This window comes from Lissotriton helveticus, chromosome 8, assembly GCF_964261635.1.
Source record: "Lissotriton helveticus chromosome 8, aLisHel1.1, whole genome shotgun sequence".
NCBI lineage: Eukaryota > Metazoa > Chordata > Amphibia > Caudata > Salamandridae > Lissotriton > Lissotriton helveticus.
Genome location: NC_136069.1, coordinates 906,586,950 through 906,609,066, shown reverse-complemented (window position 1 = coordinate 906,609,066; position 22,117 = coordinate 906,586,950). Strand labels below are relative to the sequence as shown.

Genomic DNA, 22,117 nt, shown 5'->3' with positions numbered 1-22,117 from the left:
GAACAGATTTTTTCTAATGATCAGCCTGTGAATACGTCTGCTGCCCTTGAAGTAGCAAATAGTTTAAATGATGCTTACATGTGAACTTGCTTCACAACACATGGAAGCTCTTGAATTTATGCTAAAGGAGACTAAAAACTGATTAAAACATAATTGTTGTGCTATTTGTTGTTGAACCAGTGCCTTGTGTTTCATTGAAGGAAACCTATAGCACATGCCCAGTTGTCGAGCAACTATAAAGTGTGAACCCGTTAAGGGAAAGTATAGAAGAAGCAACTTAAACCAATGTAAAATCTTGGAGCTCTTTGATGTCCCAGCAGAATTCCTCTTTTCCATCCGATTTCAAACCTTTCATCTGATGCCCATTGTTGCTTAGAATGCAGAATTTGTCAAGGTAACTTAGACCTTACCAGTGAGCGTGGTTTGAGAGACCTTTAAGAGAAGGTTCAATGGCACCCAGAAACTGTTTACTCTACTTGACTACAGTTGAATGTAAACTTATGTGCGATTTTTTACATTCAGATGACTAAGTGGAAACACCTAGTGGATGAGGCTGCAGCAAGAAGAGACTAACTACTGACAGAAATCGTGAAATAGTTTTTGTTATAGAAGTACTGAGAGCCATATAAAGCTTGCAAACATTTTTGGGGAGAAAAACATTGGGCAAATTAGTTAATCTGATGATAAAAAAAAGAGTTAAAGAAAATGGTAGATATTCAGATGTGATGAGTAAGACTTAAAAGAAAGTTGTCAGGATGTGAAAAAGGTTTGAGAACTGCAAGCCCAAATGGCTGTGGTGCTGAACAGGCCACAAGCAATCTAATTTAGGACAGAGAACCCTGAAAGGCATTCAGTCAGGAACATCATTCCTTGTCTGGGCCTATCCGAAAAGCCAAAGGCAAAACATGAATCTGTTCCAGACAGATGGGATTAAGAATCAAATAGTGACTAAAGTCTGCCAAACCACATTCCACTGCTAGACCTGTCTCATAGTCTAGAAAATTTGACAATGTCACTCACTGGCTTCTGAGGATACAATCAGATTAAAGTGTGATGCCGTGCCTACAGAGCAGTCCACTCAACCCTCAATCCTAACTTTCTAACCCCCACACATTGCCAGGTGGTATGTGACATCTCAAAAGCAAAAAAAAACTACTGCTGGAATGGCTTGATAAATTGTGGAAGTTCCATGGTGCTTATAGTCCCAGAGAGACTATACACAGCAAGTTATTTTGATGGAGTCATCTGACATGAAAGTAAAGTAGGTGGTAATGGTCCCTCAAAAGCAAGAGAGGTGGAGATATCTAGGGAGGATCAGAAGCCACAGAACCTAAAACCAAAGCAGCCAATAGAGAAGTCAACCTGGGAACAAGAGATAAGATAATCCATTTAAGAAGGATAGAGAAACTTATGTAAGGCGTTGATCACTGGGGAAGGTTTGATGGCTCTTGAATCATGGGGAATAGGTTTCAGGACCCAGGGAAGCACACGGCCCAACTCCCACATTGAAAGACACTGCCAAGTTATTGTGGCGAATGGCACCATTGTAGTAAGTCTCTCCTTCCATGAGATATGATTGGTTACTGTTGGGTAACGCTCAGAATATACCACGCTGAGGGACGCACCTTATTGAGAGAGTTTTATACATTATCTGATAGACTTCTAGCTGCAGATTCCTTACCTACGAATTTCCCAGTCATCAGGCTGGATCCGGAATCTTTTGCTCCCGCAATACCCCCCTGCGCCTGCCAATGGGTGTCTCCATTCTCCTCTGCGTGACGTCTTCAGCATTATTAGCGTCAGTTATGATGTCACAGCCACCTATATAGGCACTACCCAGGTGCACGGACGTCAGTTCTTTTTTTTCTGCGCCAGTTCAGCATCCATCTGGGAAGAGCTACCCCTCTTTTGCTTTTTGACAGAACTTTTTTTAGACTTTTTGTCGACTTTGAAAAAAAAAATCACATTGTGTGCGAGGATGTCTTTGAGGAAGACAGGGTTTAAACCGTGCGGCGCCTATCACCGTATGATGTCGGTTACCAACCCTCCTTCTCGTCTGTCTCTGGTGTCTCAACTGCGACCACAGCTCGAAGGTGTGCTCAGACTATCAGGCTGTGGCTCCGAAGGCCTTGCGGGAGCGGACTATGAAGCTTCTTGCGGTCCGGCTGCTGACACAATCCAGCGAGACTCGGCAGAGGTCCTGTTCCCGACTGAAGAAGAGGTTGCTGGACCGTTCCCTGAGCCCAAACTCCTCTTCATCTCACTTGAGGTCTTCGGGACACTCGGGGAAGAGGCACAAGAAGAAGTAGTCCAAGCGGACTTCCTCTTCACCTCGACTGTCGTCCGTCGATGAACGAGGTAAGGAGCACTGACGCTCTAGGCATGGTTCTGCGGAGGCAGAGCCAGGGTCGACTTTGTGCCTCCCTCCCTTTCCTGGAGCTGGAGTGACCCCCGCTCAAATTAAAGAGTTTTACGAAATAATGCACCGCATATTTGAGCGGGCTGACCCCTCTGGTTAGACCCCGTGCATCAGTATCGGAAGGGGCCCCATCGGATTTGATGCTGTCTGCTCCGGCCACAGCACCAGTGAGGGCTCGGGGATAATAATAATAATAATATAATAAATAATAATCCACATTTGTAAAGCGCACAATCAACCGTAAGGGTTTCTAGGCGCTGGGGGCCGTCGGAAAGATTAAGCGAGCTATTGCCCAGAGTCACATGGTGCTGGGCTAACCTGCCGCCGGGGATCGAACCCTGATCCCCAGATTCCAGCGTCAGTCGCCCTGGCCGCGGCGCCACACCTCTCACATCCGATCCCGGAACTGGGACGGCGCTGGTGGTACCATTGCAAACTTCCTCAGCATCGAACCCGAAGTCTGTGCCTTCAGTGCCGCTGGTGCCAACCGGCGGGGCCAACCCCATCCTTATCCCCGACGGCACGGACCTGGAACGGCGTCACTCGACCCCGATTGAACCTATGTTGTTGTTTGAACATTTTGATTATGTTTTGGGTTCAGGATAGGATTGGGGTGGGTCAATGAACCCTTTAGAACACTAGGATGATTCTGAAGAGCAGTTAGACAGGTATGGGGAACTTGGGGAGGCAGTGGACTGGACAGTTCCCCAGATACTGGCATGCTCTCTCCTCCAACTGTGGCTACGGAGAGGACAGCCGAGGTCCTTGGACTAGAGTTGCCCTCTATGCAGCTCAGGACTAATCTCCTGACCAAAGTGCTTCAACCTGGGGCTTCCACCTCTGAACCCCTTTTGACCTTCAATGAAGCCCTTACTGATGTCCTTCTAGGCACGTGGGCCAAGCCTAGACCAGGGGACCCTGTGAGTAGGACAATTGCACACCGCCATCACCCAAAGTCCTCAGTCAACATCCCAACCCTGAAAGCTTGGTGGTGCAGGCTTGTACCTCCCAGGGCGCATTCCCTTCCACCCCTCGGGATAGGGAATCCTTGAGGCTGGAATCACTTGGGAAGATGTTTTCTTCCTCCAGCCTGGCATTATGGTAAGTGAATACTGCATGCTTATTGTGCCGTTTCTCCCACTTCCTTTGGGAGCTGGTTGTGCAAGTGCTGCCGCAAGTCCTGTGCTCTGTCAGGGGGTTAAAGATGGGAGAGCTGCAGCAAAATTCGCCATAAGGTGTGGCCTTGACGCAGCTGATTTGCTGGATAGAACTATTTAATCAACTGACCTTGCAACGCTATACCTGACTTACGACAACTGGCTTCTCCAGCGATGTCCAGGCAAACTTGATGGACTTACAGTTTGATGGATCACATCTTTTGGGGAGAAGGCAGACTTGGCCATTGTGTGGTTCAACGACTCTCAAGCAATGGCCAAATCCTTGGGCCTCTCTTCTACAAATCGTGGCCTGTCTAGCTTTCGCCCCTTTCGTGGCAACAGAAGGGGTTTCCACCGCATCAGCCCTATCCCAGCCACCGCTCTGCACAGGCTTCCCAAGTTGTACGGGGCCGCGTTTCATTGCGACCAAGGAATGGAAACCAGAGGTCATCGGCCATCCTGTCCTCCACAGCCGTAGCCTCCATGCACTTCTAGTCTGACTCTGCAAGGCCACTCCAGTTGATGAGAGATTCCATCATCATCTCCCTCACTGGAGGTCCATAATATCGGACAAGTGGGTCTTGCAGATCATTCAAGAGGGCTATTCTCTACCTTTCCTTTCTTTTCCTCCTCCCATTCTGCCATATCAAGAATGGCTGGCGGAGGATCATTTAAAATTGCGCCAAGAGGAAGTTACAGCTCTCCTGGCCAAGGGAGCTATAGCGAGATCCCCGGATTCAGACGTAGGCAGTGGCTGTAATTCCCGCTACCTTCTGATGCCAAAGAAGAATAAGGGGCTATGGCCCATTTCAGATCTTCGGACTGTCAATCTCTTCCTCAAGAAGTTCAAGATGCTTACTTTAGCTCTGGTCGTATCTGCCTTAGACCAAGAAGACTGGGTTGGTAGCATTGGACCTGCAGGATGCATATTTTCACATCCCCATCCTGCCGGGCCACAGGCGTTGCCTGCGATTCAAGGTAGGCCGCAAGCTTTTTCAGTTTACCGTGCTCCCTTTCCGCCTTACCAGCACCCCTTGGGTGTTCACCAAGGTGATGGTGTTGGTCGCAGCTCATCTGCGCAGGTTCAGGAGTCAGTCTTCCCCTACCTCGATTACCGGCTGTGGAAGGCATCCTCGCTCCAGGCTATCGTCTCCCACCTTCACACTATGGTGAACCTTATGCATTTCCTGGGGTTCTGTATAAACCTGCCAAAGTCCACCTGACTACTTTTTAGATGCTCCCTATCATTGGGGCTGTTCTGGGCACAGTGCAGTTTCTGGCCTTTCCTGCCAAGAAGCGAGTCCAGGATATTCATGGTATAATTCCGATGTTTCAGTCTCTCCTGGATTTCGGGTGAGGCTGTTGGGCCTCATGGCCTCCTGCTGGTAAAGTATGCCAGGTGGTATGTGCGGTTTTTGCAGTGGGACCTGAAGTTAAAGTGAGCACAGCATCTGGGAAATCTCTCCGACATGGTCCTGATCTCAGAAGGAACTGCAAGAGATCTACAGTGGTGGTTGATGAACTGCGATTGGGTCAGCAGCAGACCTTTCTCCCTTCCCCAACCAGATCTCACAGTTGTGATAGTTGCCTCACTTCTGGGTTGGGGCGGCCATCTGGGAGAGGTGGACATTAGGAGACACTGGTCTCTGGTGGAATCAGACTCCAAATTAATTTGTTGGAGCTTCGAGTGATTTGGTTGGCATTGAAGACATTTCTTCCCTCTGTCAAGGGGAAGTTAGTGCAGGTGTTCATGGACAACACCACTGTCATGTGGTACTGCAGCAAGCAGGGCGGGGTGGGATAGTGGATGATTTGTCAAGTGGCCCTGCGTCTGGACATGGCTGGAACAGCAGGGCATAACCCTGGTGGTTCAACACCTAGCAGGTTCTCTGAATGCCAGGGCGGACTAACTCAGCCGTCGATGCCTAGCAGATCACAAATAGCGTCTCCAGTCGGAGGTGGCGCAAGGTGTCTTTCAGCATTAGGGAGAACCTTGGTTAGATGTGTTCACCTCTGAAGAAAATGCGCAGTGTCAGCAATGCTGCGCGCTGAAGTTTCTAAGGCAGCTATTGTTCAGCGACTCCTTTCGTCGTAAGTGGAGCTCAGGCCTGCTCTACGCATTTCAGCCCATACCACTCCTGCCCAGTGTTCTGAAGAAGATGAGGAACGATCGAGCCCGAGTCATTCTTGTGGCTCCAGACTTCACAAGGAGAGTTTGGTATTCAGCGCTTCTGAAAATAAGCTTCGATCCTCCTATCAGGTTGCCCCTTGGGAGGATCTTCTGTCTCAGGAGACGGTCTTCCACCTGAACCTGTCAACTCTTCACCTCCATGCATGGAGATTGAACGGCGTTAGTTGATGGCTTCTGACCTTCCGCCCGAAGTATGCAACGTTATTTTGGTGGCCAGGCGCCCCTCCACTAAGATGGTATACGCCTGCTGTTGGCAGAAATTTGGATTATACTGTACAGAAAGATCTTTTGACCCTCTTTCTGCTTCTCTTTCTTCTTTTCTTCTATTCATTCTAACCCTTGCCCAGCAGGGCTTTGCGTTGGGTACTCTCAAGGGTTACTTTCTGCTCTATCTGCTTTTTTGCGACTGCCAGACCAACCCTCTCTCTTTAGGTCTCCAATTGTAAATAGGTTTTGAAGGGGCTGGCGCACTTGTTTTCGCCCATGCCCCTTGTTATGCCACAGTGGAACCAAATAATTTGGTCCTCACATTTCTTATGTGCGCTCCCTTTAGCCTTTACACACCTGTCCCCTCTGGCTGCTTACCATCAAGACAGCCTTTCTGGTGGCAATAACATCTGCCTGGATGGTGAGTGAGTTGCAGACGCTATCTTGTACTCCTCCCTACATGATGTCGTTTCCAGATTAAGTGGTGCTTCGCATCGGTGCTTCATTCTTGCCGAAGGTGGTGACCCCATTCCATCTGGGTCAGTCCGTCACGCTCCCCACCTTCTTTGCTCCTCCGCATCCCTCTAAGGAAGAGGAGAGTCTCCACCGACTGGACCCACAAAAGAGTATTGTCGTTCTACCTTGACTGCAAAAAGAGGTCCGGGTGGATGACCAACTCTTTGTGGGGTACGTGGGAGCTTAGTGGGGGCAGGCAGTGCATTGCAGAAAAGGACCATTTCTCGCTGGGTACTTCTCTGCATTAAGATCTGCTGTGCCCTGGCTAAGAAGCAGCCCCCTGAGGGATTACGGGCCCATTCCACTAAGGGAAAGGCTGCGATTAAGGCCTTGGCTCGGGGTGTCCCAGCACTAGACATCTGTCAGGCAGCAACGTGAGTATCGTTGCACACGTTTGCCAAGCACTACTGCTTGGACAGTCGGGTCCGCAGGAATGGGTATTTTGCCCGTTTGATCCTGCAGGACTTCCTAGTGTGAGGAATTGGTCCGCAACCCACCGGCGGGAGTGTATGCTTTGGGTATCTAATTCAAAGGTAAGGTATCTGCAGCTAGAAGTCTCTAACAGATGAACATGTTACTAACCTTCGGTACCACGTTATCTGGTAGAAACTCTTATCTAGCTGCAGATTCCTTACAGGTCCACCCATGCGGATTGATTTTGTAAAGAAAGGGGTTACTCCCCTTTTCGGGGCCCTAGTTTTGCACACGTTTTCATCAGTTACTTCGTGGCTCTGCGCTTCTGGCTTGAAAAAAACAGTACTAACGTCCACGTGCCTGGGTGACACCTATGTAGGTGACTGCGACGTCATAGCAGGCACTAATGATGTCGACGACGTCAGGCGGACCAGAATGGAGCCACCCGACGGCACGCACAAGGGGCATTGCTTGAGCAAACGTTTCTGAATCTAGCCTGACTTCTGGGAAATTCAAAGGTAAGGAATCTGCAGCTAGAGAGTCTCTGCCAGATAATGTGTTACCGGAGGTAAGTACCTTTGATTGGTTAGAAATCTGTGCTGCCGACTCTTTATTGGAATCTGGAGTATGAATGCTTTTCATAAGGTGGTTTTACCAGAGCGACCATATGGGAAATGATTTGTCAGTTGTAGCTACAGTGGATGGGGAGCATGCAGTCTACGCCACTCTACTATACACCACTGCAGCATTGTACGCCACTACACTCTACACCACTCTATTCTGCATTGTTCCAGTCTATTTTACTGCACTCTACGCGACTCACCTTTGCGTCACTCTACTGTACTCTGCACCACTGCATTCTATGGCTCTCTTCTTTATGCCATTGCGCTTTAAGCCACTTTACGGTACTCTGAAGCAGTCTATTCTATTCCACTGCACTGAATGCCGATCTATTCCACTCTACACACTCCACTATAATCTATCCTGCGTCACACCACTATACACCACTCTATTCTAAGACGCTGCACTCTGCCACTGCATTCTACACCACTTTACTCAAAACTAATGTATTCTACACCACTGCACTCTAAGCTAGTCTACTCTGTACCACTGCACTGTACCTCACTATACTCTACAACACTCTTCTCTATGCCCCTACAATCTACTCTGCACCACTGTATTCTATGCCACTTTACTCTGCACTACTCTACGCCATTGCATTTTGCAACACCGCACTCTGTGCCACTGCTCTGCCCCATTGCACTCTATGCTCCCCGATATACGCCAATGCACTCAATACCTTTACAGCACTCCTCTCTACTGTGCACCCCTGCACACTGACCTCTACGCCACTTCACTCTATGCTTCTCTACTCTGCACTCCACTTCTGTATGCCAATGCACTCTACGCCAACTACTCTGCATCATTGCACTCTACACCACTATAATCTACGCTGCTACACTTTACGCTGCTGCATACTACACCACTCTACACCATTGCGCTCTAAGTCACTGCATTCTATCCCACTCAATTCTGCTCTGCACCATTCTACTCATCGCCACTTCTCTGTACACCACACAACTCTGCACCACCCCACTCTACGCCACTGCACTGTACAACACTGCAAGGCTGCACTCTCTGCCACTTTACAGTGCACTGTACACCACTCTACTCTGCACCACTGCTCTCTACACCACTCTACTGCTCTCCATGCCAATGCACTCTGCTTATTCCACCATACACCGGCATACTCTACGCCTGCCACTTTACTCTACACCTCTACACTCTGCCATTGTAATCTATCCTACACCACTGCACTCTACGCCACTCTACTCTGCACCACTCCACTCTGTCACTTCACTCTACTCTGAAACAATCTACTGCACCACTCCACAGCATTGCACTCTACCCACTGTAGTTTACGCTGTGCCACTCAGCTCTACTCTGCACCACTCCACTCTGCTGGTGCATTATAAAAGAATCCAACATTGGCAAAGCCAATAGTGGCAGCTAAAATGCATTAGCAAAGCGGCTCCTTTTGACATTGTCAGTGCTTATTCAATTCTTTCCCTCCCCTATCCTTCAACCTGCTACTATCTTTCTAAATATAATTTCTTTTTACAGAGTTATTTTTCGTCTGCTGTAGTACTGGTGTTCCCATTTTACTTTCACATTCTCTCATATTGAAAACAGGATAATTATGTGTACTCAGTATATGTAGCCTCGTGCTTTTAATGAAAATCCCTGTGGTGTTGGGAAGAAAACATTTAAATTTGTGCGACTGCCACAGGGAGGTCAGATGCCTTTCTTCGTAATGTAAAGCAAGAGGAGGGGAGATATTTAGGACTCTTTGTGCACTCTGGCAGAAGCATGTGTGATTGTCAGCCTGCGAATGTCTCACAAGTATGGAGCACCTCACTATCTCATGACTTTATGTGGCACTAATTGACTCTGGATATCACTTTCTAATAGCTCATTAGAAACTGTAAACCCAAAACAATGCAGGTGGAAGTAAGTTATGTTTTTTGCAGCATGACATTAAGTTTTTTTTTAACAATTTGCTTTCTTATACATCATCTGTTCCATTTTTCTCTCTGGCACTAAGTTAAGGATGCTTCAGGTACATTAGGAAAGTATCGACACGCAGTATTACCTGTTATGAATAAAAGGAGAACAATATTTTGATTTCACAAAAAACTACTTTGTAGAAATTGGTCTTCAAAGCCCCCCGTTTTAATGTAATGCGCTTTCTTCTAAGATGCGCTGATGGTGGAATGCTATTACTAAGGTATTTTTTATATCATTATATCATTAGAACGAGGACAAACTGAGGAAAGCAAGAGAGAAGAAAAAGCAGAAACTTGAGAATGGCCAAAGCGTTCATTTGGTACCAAGGAAACATGAAGCAGAAGAGGACAATCGCCAGCGAAGCAGTCCTGCGTCTGAGGGTGGCCTGTTGGATACATACAAATCTGCATTGAAAGAGCAGCTGGAACAAGAAGATTACGATCAACAAAGAGAGGGCCATCCAGATGCTGGTACTTACTTATTGGGCACAATTTTATGCAGGATGGTCATATAGTATGATCGTGGCTTTTTAGCCTTGCACTTAGGGCAGTTACATTGGCACTATTCAACCACTTCTGAGTTGTAGTGTTTTGTCGAAGCATTAAACAGTATTGCTTCTTCTATAAGTTTTCGGTCATATCAGACCATAAAAGCACATGTATAACATACATACAAACAGCATACAAATTAATAAATATCAATAGACAATATAAAACAATCATATTTACAATCATTTACCACATTAAAATAATGCTTCTACCATCCCAGTTTTAACAAGGAAAAATTCATTAAAAGCTATTGAGAAAACTGAATAAGTAGGTGGGGTCCTTTTTTTTTTTTTTTAATTTTTTTTTTATTTTTCAGTGGCAGAGGTATACAAAATACAAGGATGAGGAAAACATTTTAAATTTAACATAATGATACTCATTCACGTAACAGTCGATACATTATTAACGAAACCAAGGACGAGAAAATAGACCGGTGAGACATAAAGAACATAAAATATAAAATATAGCTTTTTACAGATGTGGTCATTGTTAAATTAAATCCAATTATCAATAGGAGACCATAATTTCCTAGCAAATATCCTCTTTCTGTGTCCTTTCAGTTTGTACACTGCTTTATCCATTCTATACACATCTAACAGCTTACCCAACCATTGTTCGAAAGATGGTGGATCAGCATCTAACCATCTTGAGGTAATACAAAAACGATAGATAGACATTCCGATAAACATAAAATATTCTTGGTCAGCTGATAGGCTCTTGGATGGAAAATATAAGCCAAAAATAATCACAGATGGACATAGTTTGATATTAATATTGAGCAAATTAGTCAAAAACTTTTCTATCCTATTAATATATACAGTTAATTTAGAACAACTAAAAAACATATGACATGAATCTGCTGCTACAGTACCACATCGACTGCAATTAATGCCTTTCGTAGCTTTCCATTTGGCCAGTTTTGCCGGTGTGTAGTAAAGATCTAAGCAAGCCATATAATGTTGACTTTTCAGAGAGCTGTTGATTAATATTTTATTACTAATCTCAAACGCCCTTGCCAGATCTATCCCTTCTATACACAACTTCCTTTCCCATTTCTGTGTTTGTTGGTCGAGATCATCGTGCAACCTATTGACCATTAATTGATAGATTGTGCCAATACGACTATCCCTCCTACCACTCTCCATAACAACATTGGACTCCATTTCGTCATTATATAAGAGGTTTTTTTCCCCCAAAAAACTACGGATTTGTAAATATTTAAAAAATTCCTTTCTGAAGAGGCCAAATATATCTTGAAGTTCAGAAAAAGACATCAGAGCCCCATTATGATAGAGTTGCCCAATTGAGTGTATCCGTCCCATACGGAATCGATTCATGGGGATATCTTCAGTGATATCGGATAATAGCATATTACAGCAGATGGGTGTATAGAAATTATATTTTGAAATTATCCGTAAAGCTTTATTAATTTGTCTCCAAACCAAAAAAGCAGAAAGAAAAACCTTAAATTTTGTTTTTTTGTAATAGCTCTGTTCCATAAATATCAGTAAACATTGGCGTGCGTGAGTACCCATAAGCATTTCGTAAATGGACGGTGAAGCAAAGGTTTCATTAACATGATCATGAAATAGTAAAACCTTAATTGTTTTAAGAGTTATAGCCCAATAATACATTCTAAAATTCGGAAATCCCAGCCCGCCACGTCCTTGCGGTAAGGTACACCATTTTAGCGATCTCCTTGAACGACGATACCCCCATAGAAATCTGGACAACATCCTATCTATTTTGTTGAAAAGAGACATAGAAAAAAATAAGGGAATGGTTCGAAACAAATAAAGAAATTTTGGAAAAATCAACATCTTAATAACATTGGTCCGTCCAAATAAAGATAGATGTAAATTGTTTATTCTTTCTAAGGTTCTATTAGTGGATGTGAGTAATGGATCCAAATTGAGTCCAACAATGTCATCTACTTTCGATGATATAGTTACACCGAGATATGTAGCAGTATCGTTGATTGGAATATCAGTAGGTATACCAGTTTTAGAATGTACAATTTGGGTTTTTGAAATGTTTAATTTGTATCCAGAAAACTTTCCAAATTCGCTTGCAATTTCTATTATTTTAGGTAATGCAGAAGAGGAATCAGAGGTTACAATGGCCACGTCATCCGCGTAAGCTAAGACTTTGTGGTCTATCTCATGAAGACGAACAGGTGGAATACCAGGTTCTATAATTAGTCTATTCAAGTAGGGTTCTAAATAAAGCGCAAATAAAAGTGGAGAGCAAGGGCACCCTTGCCTGGTCCCCCTGGTGATCGAAAATGGGTTAGAGATATCCGTACCTAATCTTATTACACCCTGTGCGTTAAAGTAAAGTGACTGTATAGCTTTAATGAATTGTGGTGGGAAACCCTTCCATTTTAGCACAGACCAAAGGAACCCCCAGTCGACTCTGTCAAACGCCTTTTCAGCATCAAGCAAGATAACTCCGACTGGGGATTCCTTTGCCTGAGCCCAATCCAGCAGTGCAATAACCCGTTTAACATGATCTGTAGTGTCCCTGTGCTTAATAAACCCATGTTGAATATTAGAAACTAAACCCGGCATAACATCGTTTAATCTATTTGCAAGAATTTTAGAATAGATCTTGCTGTCAGCTGTAATCAAAGAAATAGGACGATACGAACCTAATTCTTTTGGATCCTTGTTCTTTTTAACAAAAACAACTATAGTAGCTGTAGACCAGGAATCAGGAGCTTTGTCTTGAAATGCTACATTAAAAATTTTAATCAGCTCTGGTTTCAGCAAGAATCTAAATGTCTGATAAAATTCGAGGGGAATCTGATCAGGCCCCATGGCTTTGCCAGCTGCAAGACTCATGATAGCCCTTTCAATCTCTTCCCAGCTTATTGGGCTAGTAAATAGATCTATATCATCTATACACAAAGAAAGTTGATTAATAATTTGGAAATAGTCTATGGGATCAAGAGTCTTGTCAACTTCGTTATTAGAGTCATTATACAACATCTTATAGAAGCCCTGAAATGCCGCTAATATTCCTTCCCTGCTTTCGCAGAGAATCCCATTTGTATCTTTAACGCACTGTATTTCGTTATACGAGGATTTTTGGCGTAAGCGCTGTGCTAGAATTTTTCCCGTACGTTCGCTCAATTCGTACCGTTCCGTTTTATATTGCTTAAATTTTGCCGCTACTTCTTCAGCAATATATGTGCGGAGACCAGAGCGTTCGATGGTTAATCGCATTTGTACATCCTCTATATTAGCATTATTTTTACATGCGATAGATAAATCCAACTCGATCTGCCTAATCTTATTTAGCCTGTCCCTGAAGTCTGTTTGATTTTTTTTCCTCTTATAATTTGCAAAACTGATAGTCTCGCCCCGTACAATAGATTTAAAAGAATCCCAGACTACTTGTGGAGAGGCAGTGTCGTTATTTATCAAAAAATAGTCTTTAATAATATTGACCATATTTTGAAGATAATCTTCATCTAATAATAAATTTCTTTGAAATGACCAGGGTCTAGTGAGGCTTTGACAATCGACAGAAAATTGTAACTCAACCATTATAGGATTATGATCTGAGATAACTTGTGGTAATATCTCAATATGAATTTTTTCTAAAAAAACTAAGGATACAAAAAAATAGTCTAAGCGGACAAATTTTTGATGGGGAGTAGAAAAAAAAGTATATCCGGGGTCGTTACAATGAAATTTATTCCAGACATCAGTTAGCCCGTTACTTAGTACTAAGTTTCTAAGAGCTTTATAAGTTTTAACCTTTCGGCCCGTGTATCTCTTCGCTAATCGAATATTCCAACCAGCTGACATATGTATGTTTAAATCTCCACAAACTATAATCGGTTGAGTCCAAGTTGATAACTCTGTATTCATAGTATTAAACAATTCGGCGTCATCTAAGTTAGGGCCGTAGATGCAACATAAAGTAAATTTACAGCTTCCGATTTTTAGCTCGGCCAGTCCCCATCTGCCCCATTTATCGGAGAGTGTTTTTAAACAATTCCCTACTCCTTTTCGCATGCAAATTGCTACGCCTCTTTTGATACCCATTTGTTTGGAGGTGATCAAAACTTCCAGTCCCAAATTATTCAAAAGAGAACGTTTATCCCATGAAATATGGGTTTCCTGTATACATAACAGATCGATGTTCAGCACCTGAAGCATTGTTCGAAACATAGCAATCTTCTTTACGTCATTAAGACCATTAATATTAATAGTACATATTTTCACCTTTTTATACATATCAGAAATTTTAAAAAAAAATTATCGACCAACATCACAAATAATTCTTCCTCGATGATATCATTTAAATACCTTATAATCATCCCTGCGTTGAACACCTCTGCCTTACACCCCCACCACCAACCCTTACCCTTACCCACCCCCACCCTTAATCCCCGAACCCCTCCCCCCACCCTCCCCACTACATGAGGCACAGGAACTGTCAGTTCCTGAAGCGTATGGATGCCGTGTCCCTAACCCATGGCGTCCTGACTAAAGAAAAAGTAAGAAAGGAGAGAAAAAAAAAAAAAAAAAAAAAGGAGAAGAAACGAGCTGAGAAGAAGGTACCAGAAGTACAAAGAAGCAGAAAAGCAAAAAAGAGAGTATACAGATAACGAATATAATAATCCTATAATAATCCTGTGTTTGAATAATTATTAAACAATATAATTACGCCCGGATTCTAGATTTGTCCTACTATACATTGAAATTCTTCTTATTAATTCAGAGAGAATCCAAGTACTCTTTAGCTTTGATAGTAGAAATAAAGTATTTCGTTTGGCCCTTATATACTGTCTTTAGTTTTGCAGGACCCTGCAAAAATACTGCTACTTCCTTCTTTTGGAAATCAGGAATTAGTTGTTTCAGTTGCCATCGTTGAGCCACAGTCGCTTGGCAGTAGTCCGGTCTCACAAAAAACTGACAGCCTAGACCATCCGCTTTCTTATCTGGTCTAGCTTTTACAAATATCAATTCACGGGCAAGGAAATTATTGAATGACACCAAAATGGCCCTGGGGTAATTTTCCTGACCTTGTCGTGGTTTCCTTGTTGTAAATGGGAACCTATGTGCTCGTTGTATTTCCCGAGCCCAGTCCCAGTCAGTAACTTCAGGAAAAGCATCATTCAATAAGTTGATAATAAACTTCCTCGGGTCCCCTCCTTCTTTATTTTCAGGAATCCCCAAAAAACGCAAGTTGCTTCTACGGGCCTGGTTTTCCAAGCTAGCTAATTTGTCGGATAGGTCATCCTTTTGTACTTTGAAGTCTCCCACTTCTTGTCTTTGGGCCATACATTCTTCTTCAAGCACAGATATCCTGGCCTCTGCTTCGGTGACCCTATCAGCAGTCTCTGAGCATAGTTTGATTGCGCGTCTGACTGCATTTTTTACTTTAGCACATGTCATTTGCGTGCGTTGATTCTCAGCCTTGCTCTCTGCTCTATGACACATCATGGTGTCGAATATTGTTTTCAACGTGATCTCATCGTTGTTCTCTTGCTGTGAGCTAGGGTCCGATATAACGTTGTGACTAGACCCCAGGGTATCATGGGCTACTGAAGCAGTGGATTTAGAAGATGGGGGATTCATGTTATTAATCGTGTTATTTGGTGAATTAGAAGCAACCTCTTGGCTCATTGTACGAGAAGGTCTCTTTGTTCTCCGCTTCTTTTTTATGATGGTAGCCGCGTTGATATTATCAGGACTCATGCTGGTCTCACTCACAGAGGATAGACTCTCGCCGCTAAGGTCTGCCCAATCTTTATTCGCTTCATCGGATGAGAGTTCTGATAGTGAATAAAAGGTTTCAGGGAGCTCTTGATTATATTGCTGAGCAATAGTTTCTTTCACCATTCGTGTACCACTTGGGGCTTCATTCAATAGTAACGCCAGCGATGGAAGAGAGCATGCTCTATTGATGATAGCGCCACCCAGAGTTGGAACTACGAGTCCCATAACACCCCTCCTTAACGAGTCGGGCGGTAACTGAGTAGTGGCCACAGTAGCAGAATTATTAGGATTGTGTTGATTATCACCGTTTACAGATAGTTGATTAGTAGATTGTACTGTAGTTATGTCAGCTAAATCAGTACTTTGATTATCAGTGTCAATTACTTTCTTTCTTGCAGCATGCTTTTCAAACAAATCTGGTAAAGTTTGCAATGCTGGACTTTTTATACCAATAGATTCATTAGCTTTAGCAGTAGCCCCTTTATTAGAGTTCTTACCCTGTTTGGTGATGTTTTTTTTACCAGAGATCAGTGGCGTTGCCTCTGCCATCTCAGTCTTCTCGTTCTCTTGCACCACGTTACCCAATTCAGACCCAAGGCCGGTTTTCCTGTTACTGCGTGTGGTGATAGAAGGTGGAAGCGGTGTCCTCTTTTTCTTCCGTGAACCACCTCTGCCAGGAAAGACGTTACTCTGTGCCCAGCACAGACAAAGTGTAGCACGCCACAGCGGAGACCGCCGATTGAACTCAAAAAAATTCAGCAACATTCGTAGCTCCGCCTGATGCAGGGATAGTTTGTATCAGATTGTAACAAATTAGTGTTGCTGCTGTGCTGAGGCAACACAATATAATTATTTCTTTCCCTGTTTTCTCCGTGATTATATGGGTTTTATATGGTCTGCTCGAGCCAAACTCCAATGGGATCAGCGTCTATCGGGCACTTTCCCCTCTGCTAAGGTCCGCTCGGAAGTGGTCAACGCCTCTCTACCAGCGTGGAGCAATCGGATCCAGCCCTCCGGTTAGGCAGAAAAAAAAAGCTGCTTTTCAGGCGCCAGAAAGCTCCGTTCTCTGTCTCCGTCTCCGTCTTTCCAAGGAGCCCAGCCTGGCGCAGTCAGGAAGTGAAAAAAAAAAAAAAGCCGCTTTCAGGCACCGAGAAGCTCCGTTCTCCGTTTCCGTCTTTCCGTGCAGCCCAGCCCGGCGCCGCCAGCGTGACCCCGGTCGGCAACCACAACGGTGATAGTAATACCAGCAGCTGGCCAGTACTGTTCCACGGTTTTGCCAGGTAAAGTGAGCCCGTTAGCTTCAGTTATCCGTAGCGTCAAATAGCAAAATTTTCTCCTTCTTTTTGATGAAACAAACGATAGGACGCCAGGAGCGAGGGAGCAAGCTGACTACACAGCCTCCCGCACGGCAGCCATCTTGCCTCCCAGACACAAGTAGGTGGGGTCCTAATGGAGAACTAGGTGGATTCCTAATGGAGAACTATCGGAGTGCATAGATATAAAGAGAGGCGTCAGGCAAGGCTGTGTGCTGGCGCCGACTATTTTCTCCTTGTACGTAAATGACATACCGGACTCCCTCTTGGGCTGCGAGCTTAACTCTTCCAAGTTGGGTGGTGAAGCATTGCCGGCACTGTTATTTGCAGACAACACTATTTTAATATCCCAGACCCCAAGAGGATTACAGAATTTGCTTAACAATTTTCAATCCTATTGTGTGGATAAGAAGTTGGAGATTAATTCGTCTAAAACAAAGTACATGGCAATTAGTCCCCATAAGAGTTTAAAAAAATTAATTACTGTTAACAATGAAATGATCGAGCATGTGCATAGTTTTAATTATTTGGGCATTACACTTGATTCAAAAATGAACTGGAAACCACAAATTGATAATTCCAAAGCAATTCTGACACAAAACCTAGCACCTATAGCCAGAAGGCATAAGCATATTTATTCTAGAGCAGTATCCCCCGCAATTGAATTGTTTAGGTATGAAGCCCAATCTGCCACACTTTATGGGGCGGAATTATGGGGCCATGCTGCGAAACGTGTTTTCTCAGTACATGAAAATATTTTCTTCAGACAACTATTATCAGTACCACGTCGCACCCCCTTAACCCCTCTTTTTTTGGATTTGAATATACATCGCTCCGACGATCATGCTATTTTACGGCTATTATTATACCGGATAAGGCTGTGGTCAACAGACGATCTTGTTGACTACAGAGAAGCATTAAAGGAAATCATGGAAATAAGGAACACGACTCGGTTGGTATGGTTGGCCCATATCGAGAATTGTTTTTTTAAGTTGGGGTTATATCATTACTGGACAGACCCCGGTTCTCTGACCCTAACCTGTAAAAAGTTACTGCGGGAAAGTTTCTGGGAATCTGTTGTAAACGCCACAATACACAATCCAAAAATTGGAGTATTGACCCTTAACTTTCTTGACGTGAAAATAGAAAGTAAATTTGAATGTTTCATAGACGAAATTTTACCAACCTTAGCTAAATCACTGTATCTAAAGTTTCGTTATGGCATTCTCCAAATCAAAGCCAATACAGCAAAATGGGCATGTAATGAGGGTTCTACGGGGAGTGTTATGCCAGAAAACTGCGAATTTTGTGACATTGGCACAAGGGAGGATGAGGCTCATGTTCTATTCTCTTGCCCGGCATACCATCATATTAGGAAGAAGTGGCTAAAAGCCATTTGTCGCCTCTTAGGTTTCAGACACATTAAGGAAGCAGAAAGAGTGTTTAAAGGTGATACAACGCAGACTATTGTATTCAGCTTAAGTCGATATCTCCTTGCTGTGGCAATAGTACGAAGAAGACAAGGTCTGAAACTGTAATAGTCTATGAGGCAGGACAAGACACAAGGCACCAAAATAACATTGATGAAAAGAGGCTCTGTGTTTAGTGGCATGCACAAATTGGAATTGTGGGCACACTCTAGTGTTGCTATATGAATTGGATGTAACACCCTTTAAATTTTATGTGTTTTTATAATGTCTTTTTAACAGTGTTAGTGACATCAATTGATGACAGTACCTGGTACTTATTACTATTTATTTCTATTTATTCTTCTTAACTTTTAATATCGCATTTTTTCTTGCATTGTGCGAACTAGGATGGACTGATTATAATAGTGGATTTGTAATTGATATTCTCTGGCACTGTTGATTTCTCTCAGAGAAGATATTGTATTGATGATCTCTTATGACCTGTTTTAACTTGGAAATCGATATTGTTTGGCACTGTTGGTTTTCTTTAGAGATTGTATTGTTTTATGTCTATATCTCTTTTATGGTTTATTTTAACCAAAATAAAGATTTTGAATGAATGAATAAGTTAAAAGCAAATTCCAAATATCCAATACATCAATTCCTTCAAACTGATCACTTTCATAAAACAAAAATGCAGTTCCATAGTTAGTTACTTTAAAAAACTCCTACGCGTGTGCCACATCGCGTTGAGAAAACACGAGACGGCAAAAACAATAGGGGGATGGGTGTCATACTTTAAAACCCTAAAAGCTTGCAAACAGTGTCTGAAAACCAAGTTTCTCCAAATTGGAATTACCCATCTTTTGTGTGATTCTAGATAAGCAGGACATATGAAGAATACATGAATTTCCGACTCTAACTTATATTTACACGCGGAACATTCAATATTCTTTTCACTGACCTGTTTACTGGTAAATGGCTTAAGAGGGAGAGTCCCTATTCTAAAGTGCATATATAATTTCCTAGCCGCAGGCGGGTAAATCAAGTCTAGAAACTCTTCTTTTCCATAATCCTCTTTCACTTGGAGAAACTCTGTTGTCAAGCGACCAACAGTGGAACTTGCTTGTAAAGTCAACAAATGATGGTGCCTATATTGCCGCCCCAGGTCCGCCCTAGTTATTAATGGGCACGTAGTGCCCGAACCTTCCCAGAGCTCAGGCCTTCCTAGTCGATTACAGAGTGCTCGTATGTGGTTGAGCCATGGGATTTTCCTGCTGCTCAGAGTTGGTAGCACCTCCCTAAATTCCTCTCTGTAAGAAGATAACTCTGGGACTACCCAAAGTCTTCTCCAATACATTAATGTCCTCAGCACAACTTCTTCTTCCATGAGTAGAAGCCCCAAGTCCATACGGAGGGGGACAAGAGGCGTACTCCCCAGGAGCCCAACCAAATTCCACATAAATACATGCTCTACCTTCATGAAGTTGGCGGGGCTATAATGCCCCCATAGTTCGGCCCCATATAAAGTGGCCGCCCTGGCCTGTACTTTATAGATTTTGACAATAGGAGCAACTGGCTTGTGTTTGGACAATCTATACATTTTCAATATCCCCCCGCTACTTGAGATAATTTTAAAGATGCCCTAGCAGTCTGGGTCTCCCACTCAAATTGTTCTGATAGGGTGATACCCAAACACTCGAACGTCTTCACTCTTTCCAGGGGAGTGCCATCTAGTGCTGGGTTCGGACGAGTGGTCCTGGGAGGGTTGAAGATCATCTATTTAGTCTTTGATAAATTGATCTCCAAACCTCTCAAAGTACAGAAACCAGCAAAGCCATCCAGAATACGCTGGATGCCCGTTGATGCTTTGGACAGCAGCAGAGTGTCGTCCGCAAACATCAAAGCGGGCACCCTCCCCGAAACTAGTTTAGAGGCGTCGCTGTCTTTAATTCCGTGTAAGTGCTCTATGAGCCCATTGATGTAGAGGCAAAATAAAGTTGGTGCCAGAACGCACCCCTGGCGAACCTCCTGTTTCACCGGGAAGCGTGCTGACAGTTCTCTGTGCTTCCCGCACCTAACTTGTGCATAGGTCTCCCTATGTAGCCTCTCAATCACATCCAAGAGATATGGTGGAATTCCAAGATCATACAATACCATCCACAACTTTTTTCTAGGCACCAGATCAAACGCAGACTTCAGGTCAACGAAGATGAGGTAGAGGCTGCCACCCTCTACACTCACCGTCTTCCAATATAGGACCTGAAGTCTGAATATCTGGTCAATTGTTGATGTGCTCATCCTAAAGCCAGCCTGGAAGGGACTCAGGATCTCTTTATCCGCAATCCATCCATGGCCTCTGTCCAAGATAACCCCCCCCATAAGCTTCTGGGTAGTGTCTATTAGGCTAATTGGCCTATAATTGGACGGTAGGAGTGGGCAGCCTTTTTTGTTTACGGGACTATCTCTGCCCCTCGCCAGGTATCCGGGGGATCCGCACCCTTTAAAATGGCATTGAACAGGGCACATAGATATGGGGTCCAAATTTTTGGTTCCATATTGAAAAGTTCGCCGGGTAGCTTAACTAATCCCGGCGCTTTGTTGGGTTGTAATTTGTCAATGGCGGATTCTATTTCGCATGGGGTAATCTCCCTGACCCCCTCCAATTGATACTCATGGAAGGGGCTCGAGAGCGAACCAGAGTTACCGTCATTGCCCAATTCAGCGTACAATGCCCCAAAATATGCTCCCCAGACAGCAGGTGCAATATTAGGCGATCCTGAGATCTTCCCACTGATCGGCTTCCCAATTTTTCTTTGCTTGATAATCTGCTTATACTTGTTCCTGTTATGTTAAATTTTATTTATTCAGCGCACGTACGCCCGTGGGCTTCATGGCGCTATCGAAAAAATTTTGAGAGCACAGCATAACACTTAAGGTACATTTAACAAGGGTATATTTTACATTTATTTAAGAATAAGCCTGTCTGAAAAGCCATGTCTTAAAGGCCTGTCTGAAGGTGAGGAGAGCGTCACTCTGTCTTAAAGACAGTGGCAAGGAGTTCCATAAGGAGGCGGCAAGGAAGTGGAAACTGCTGCCGCCCTGACGTTTTTTCTTAAATAAAGGGACCATTAGCAGTTCTTGGTGGGCCGAGCGAAGATTGCGTGAAGGGGTATATTTGCATACCAAATTCCTTATGAATTTGGGCCCCTTGCCCTGCAAAGCAGCCGGCTTTAAATGCAGCTCTCTGGCCACCGGCAGCCAGTGAAGATTTTCTAGTCCTGGTCTGATGGATTGCCATTTAGGTTGCTTACAAATGAGCCTGGCTGCCTGGTTCTGGACATATTGTAGTCTCTGCAGATGTTAATGCTTGGCCTATCCTTAGCCTTTACTGCTGTTAGAAGTTCTGTTTTGGCTTTACGGCAGTTTGCATTATACCAGGGATGGGCTTGCAGGATTTTTACCCTGTGCTTCCCTAACGGGTAGAACACGTCCAACAATTTAGATGTCAGTCGTTTATGAATTTTTACGGGCCTATCATCATTCCCCGGCTGTATATTCATTTCACCAGCCTCACTCATTTCTATAAGGTATGGTACAACCTGTTGGTAAATATTTGCCATTTTGGTTGGCGAGCCCT

General features: G+C 43.9%; 1 protein-coding gene across 4 annotated transcripts in view; it reads left to right on the top strand.

Annotated features, from left to right (window-relative positions):
- ARL13B (ARF like GTPase 13B) overlaps window positions 1-22,117 on the top strand; it is a 669,439-nt gene that overhangs the window by 560,550 nt on the left and 86,772 nt on the right. For all 4 annotated transcript variants that reach the window (XM_078657718.1, XM_078657719.1, XM_078657716.1 and 1 more), the window contains one exon: window positions 9,720-9,942. In XM_078657718.1, coding sequence (XP_078513844.1) covers window positions 9,720-9,942 — 223 coding nt within the window. The remainder of the gene's footprint in view (window positions 1-9,719; window positions 9,943-22,117) is intronic.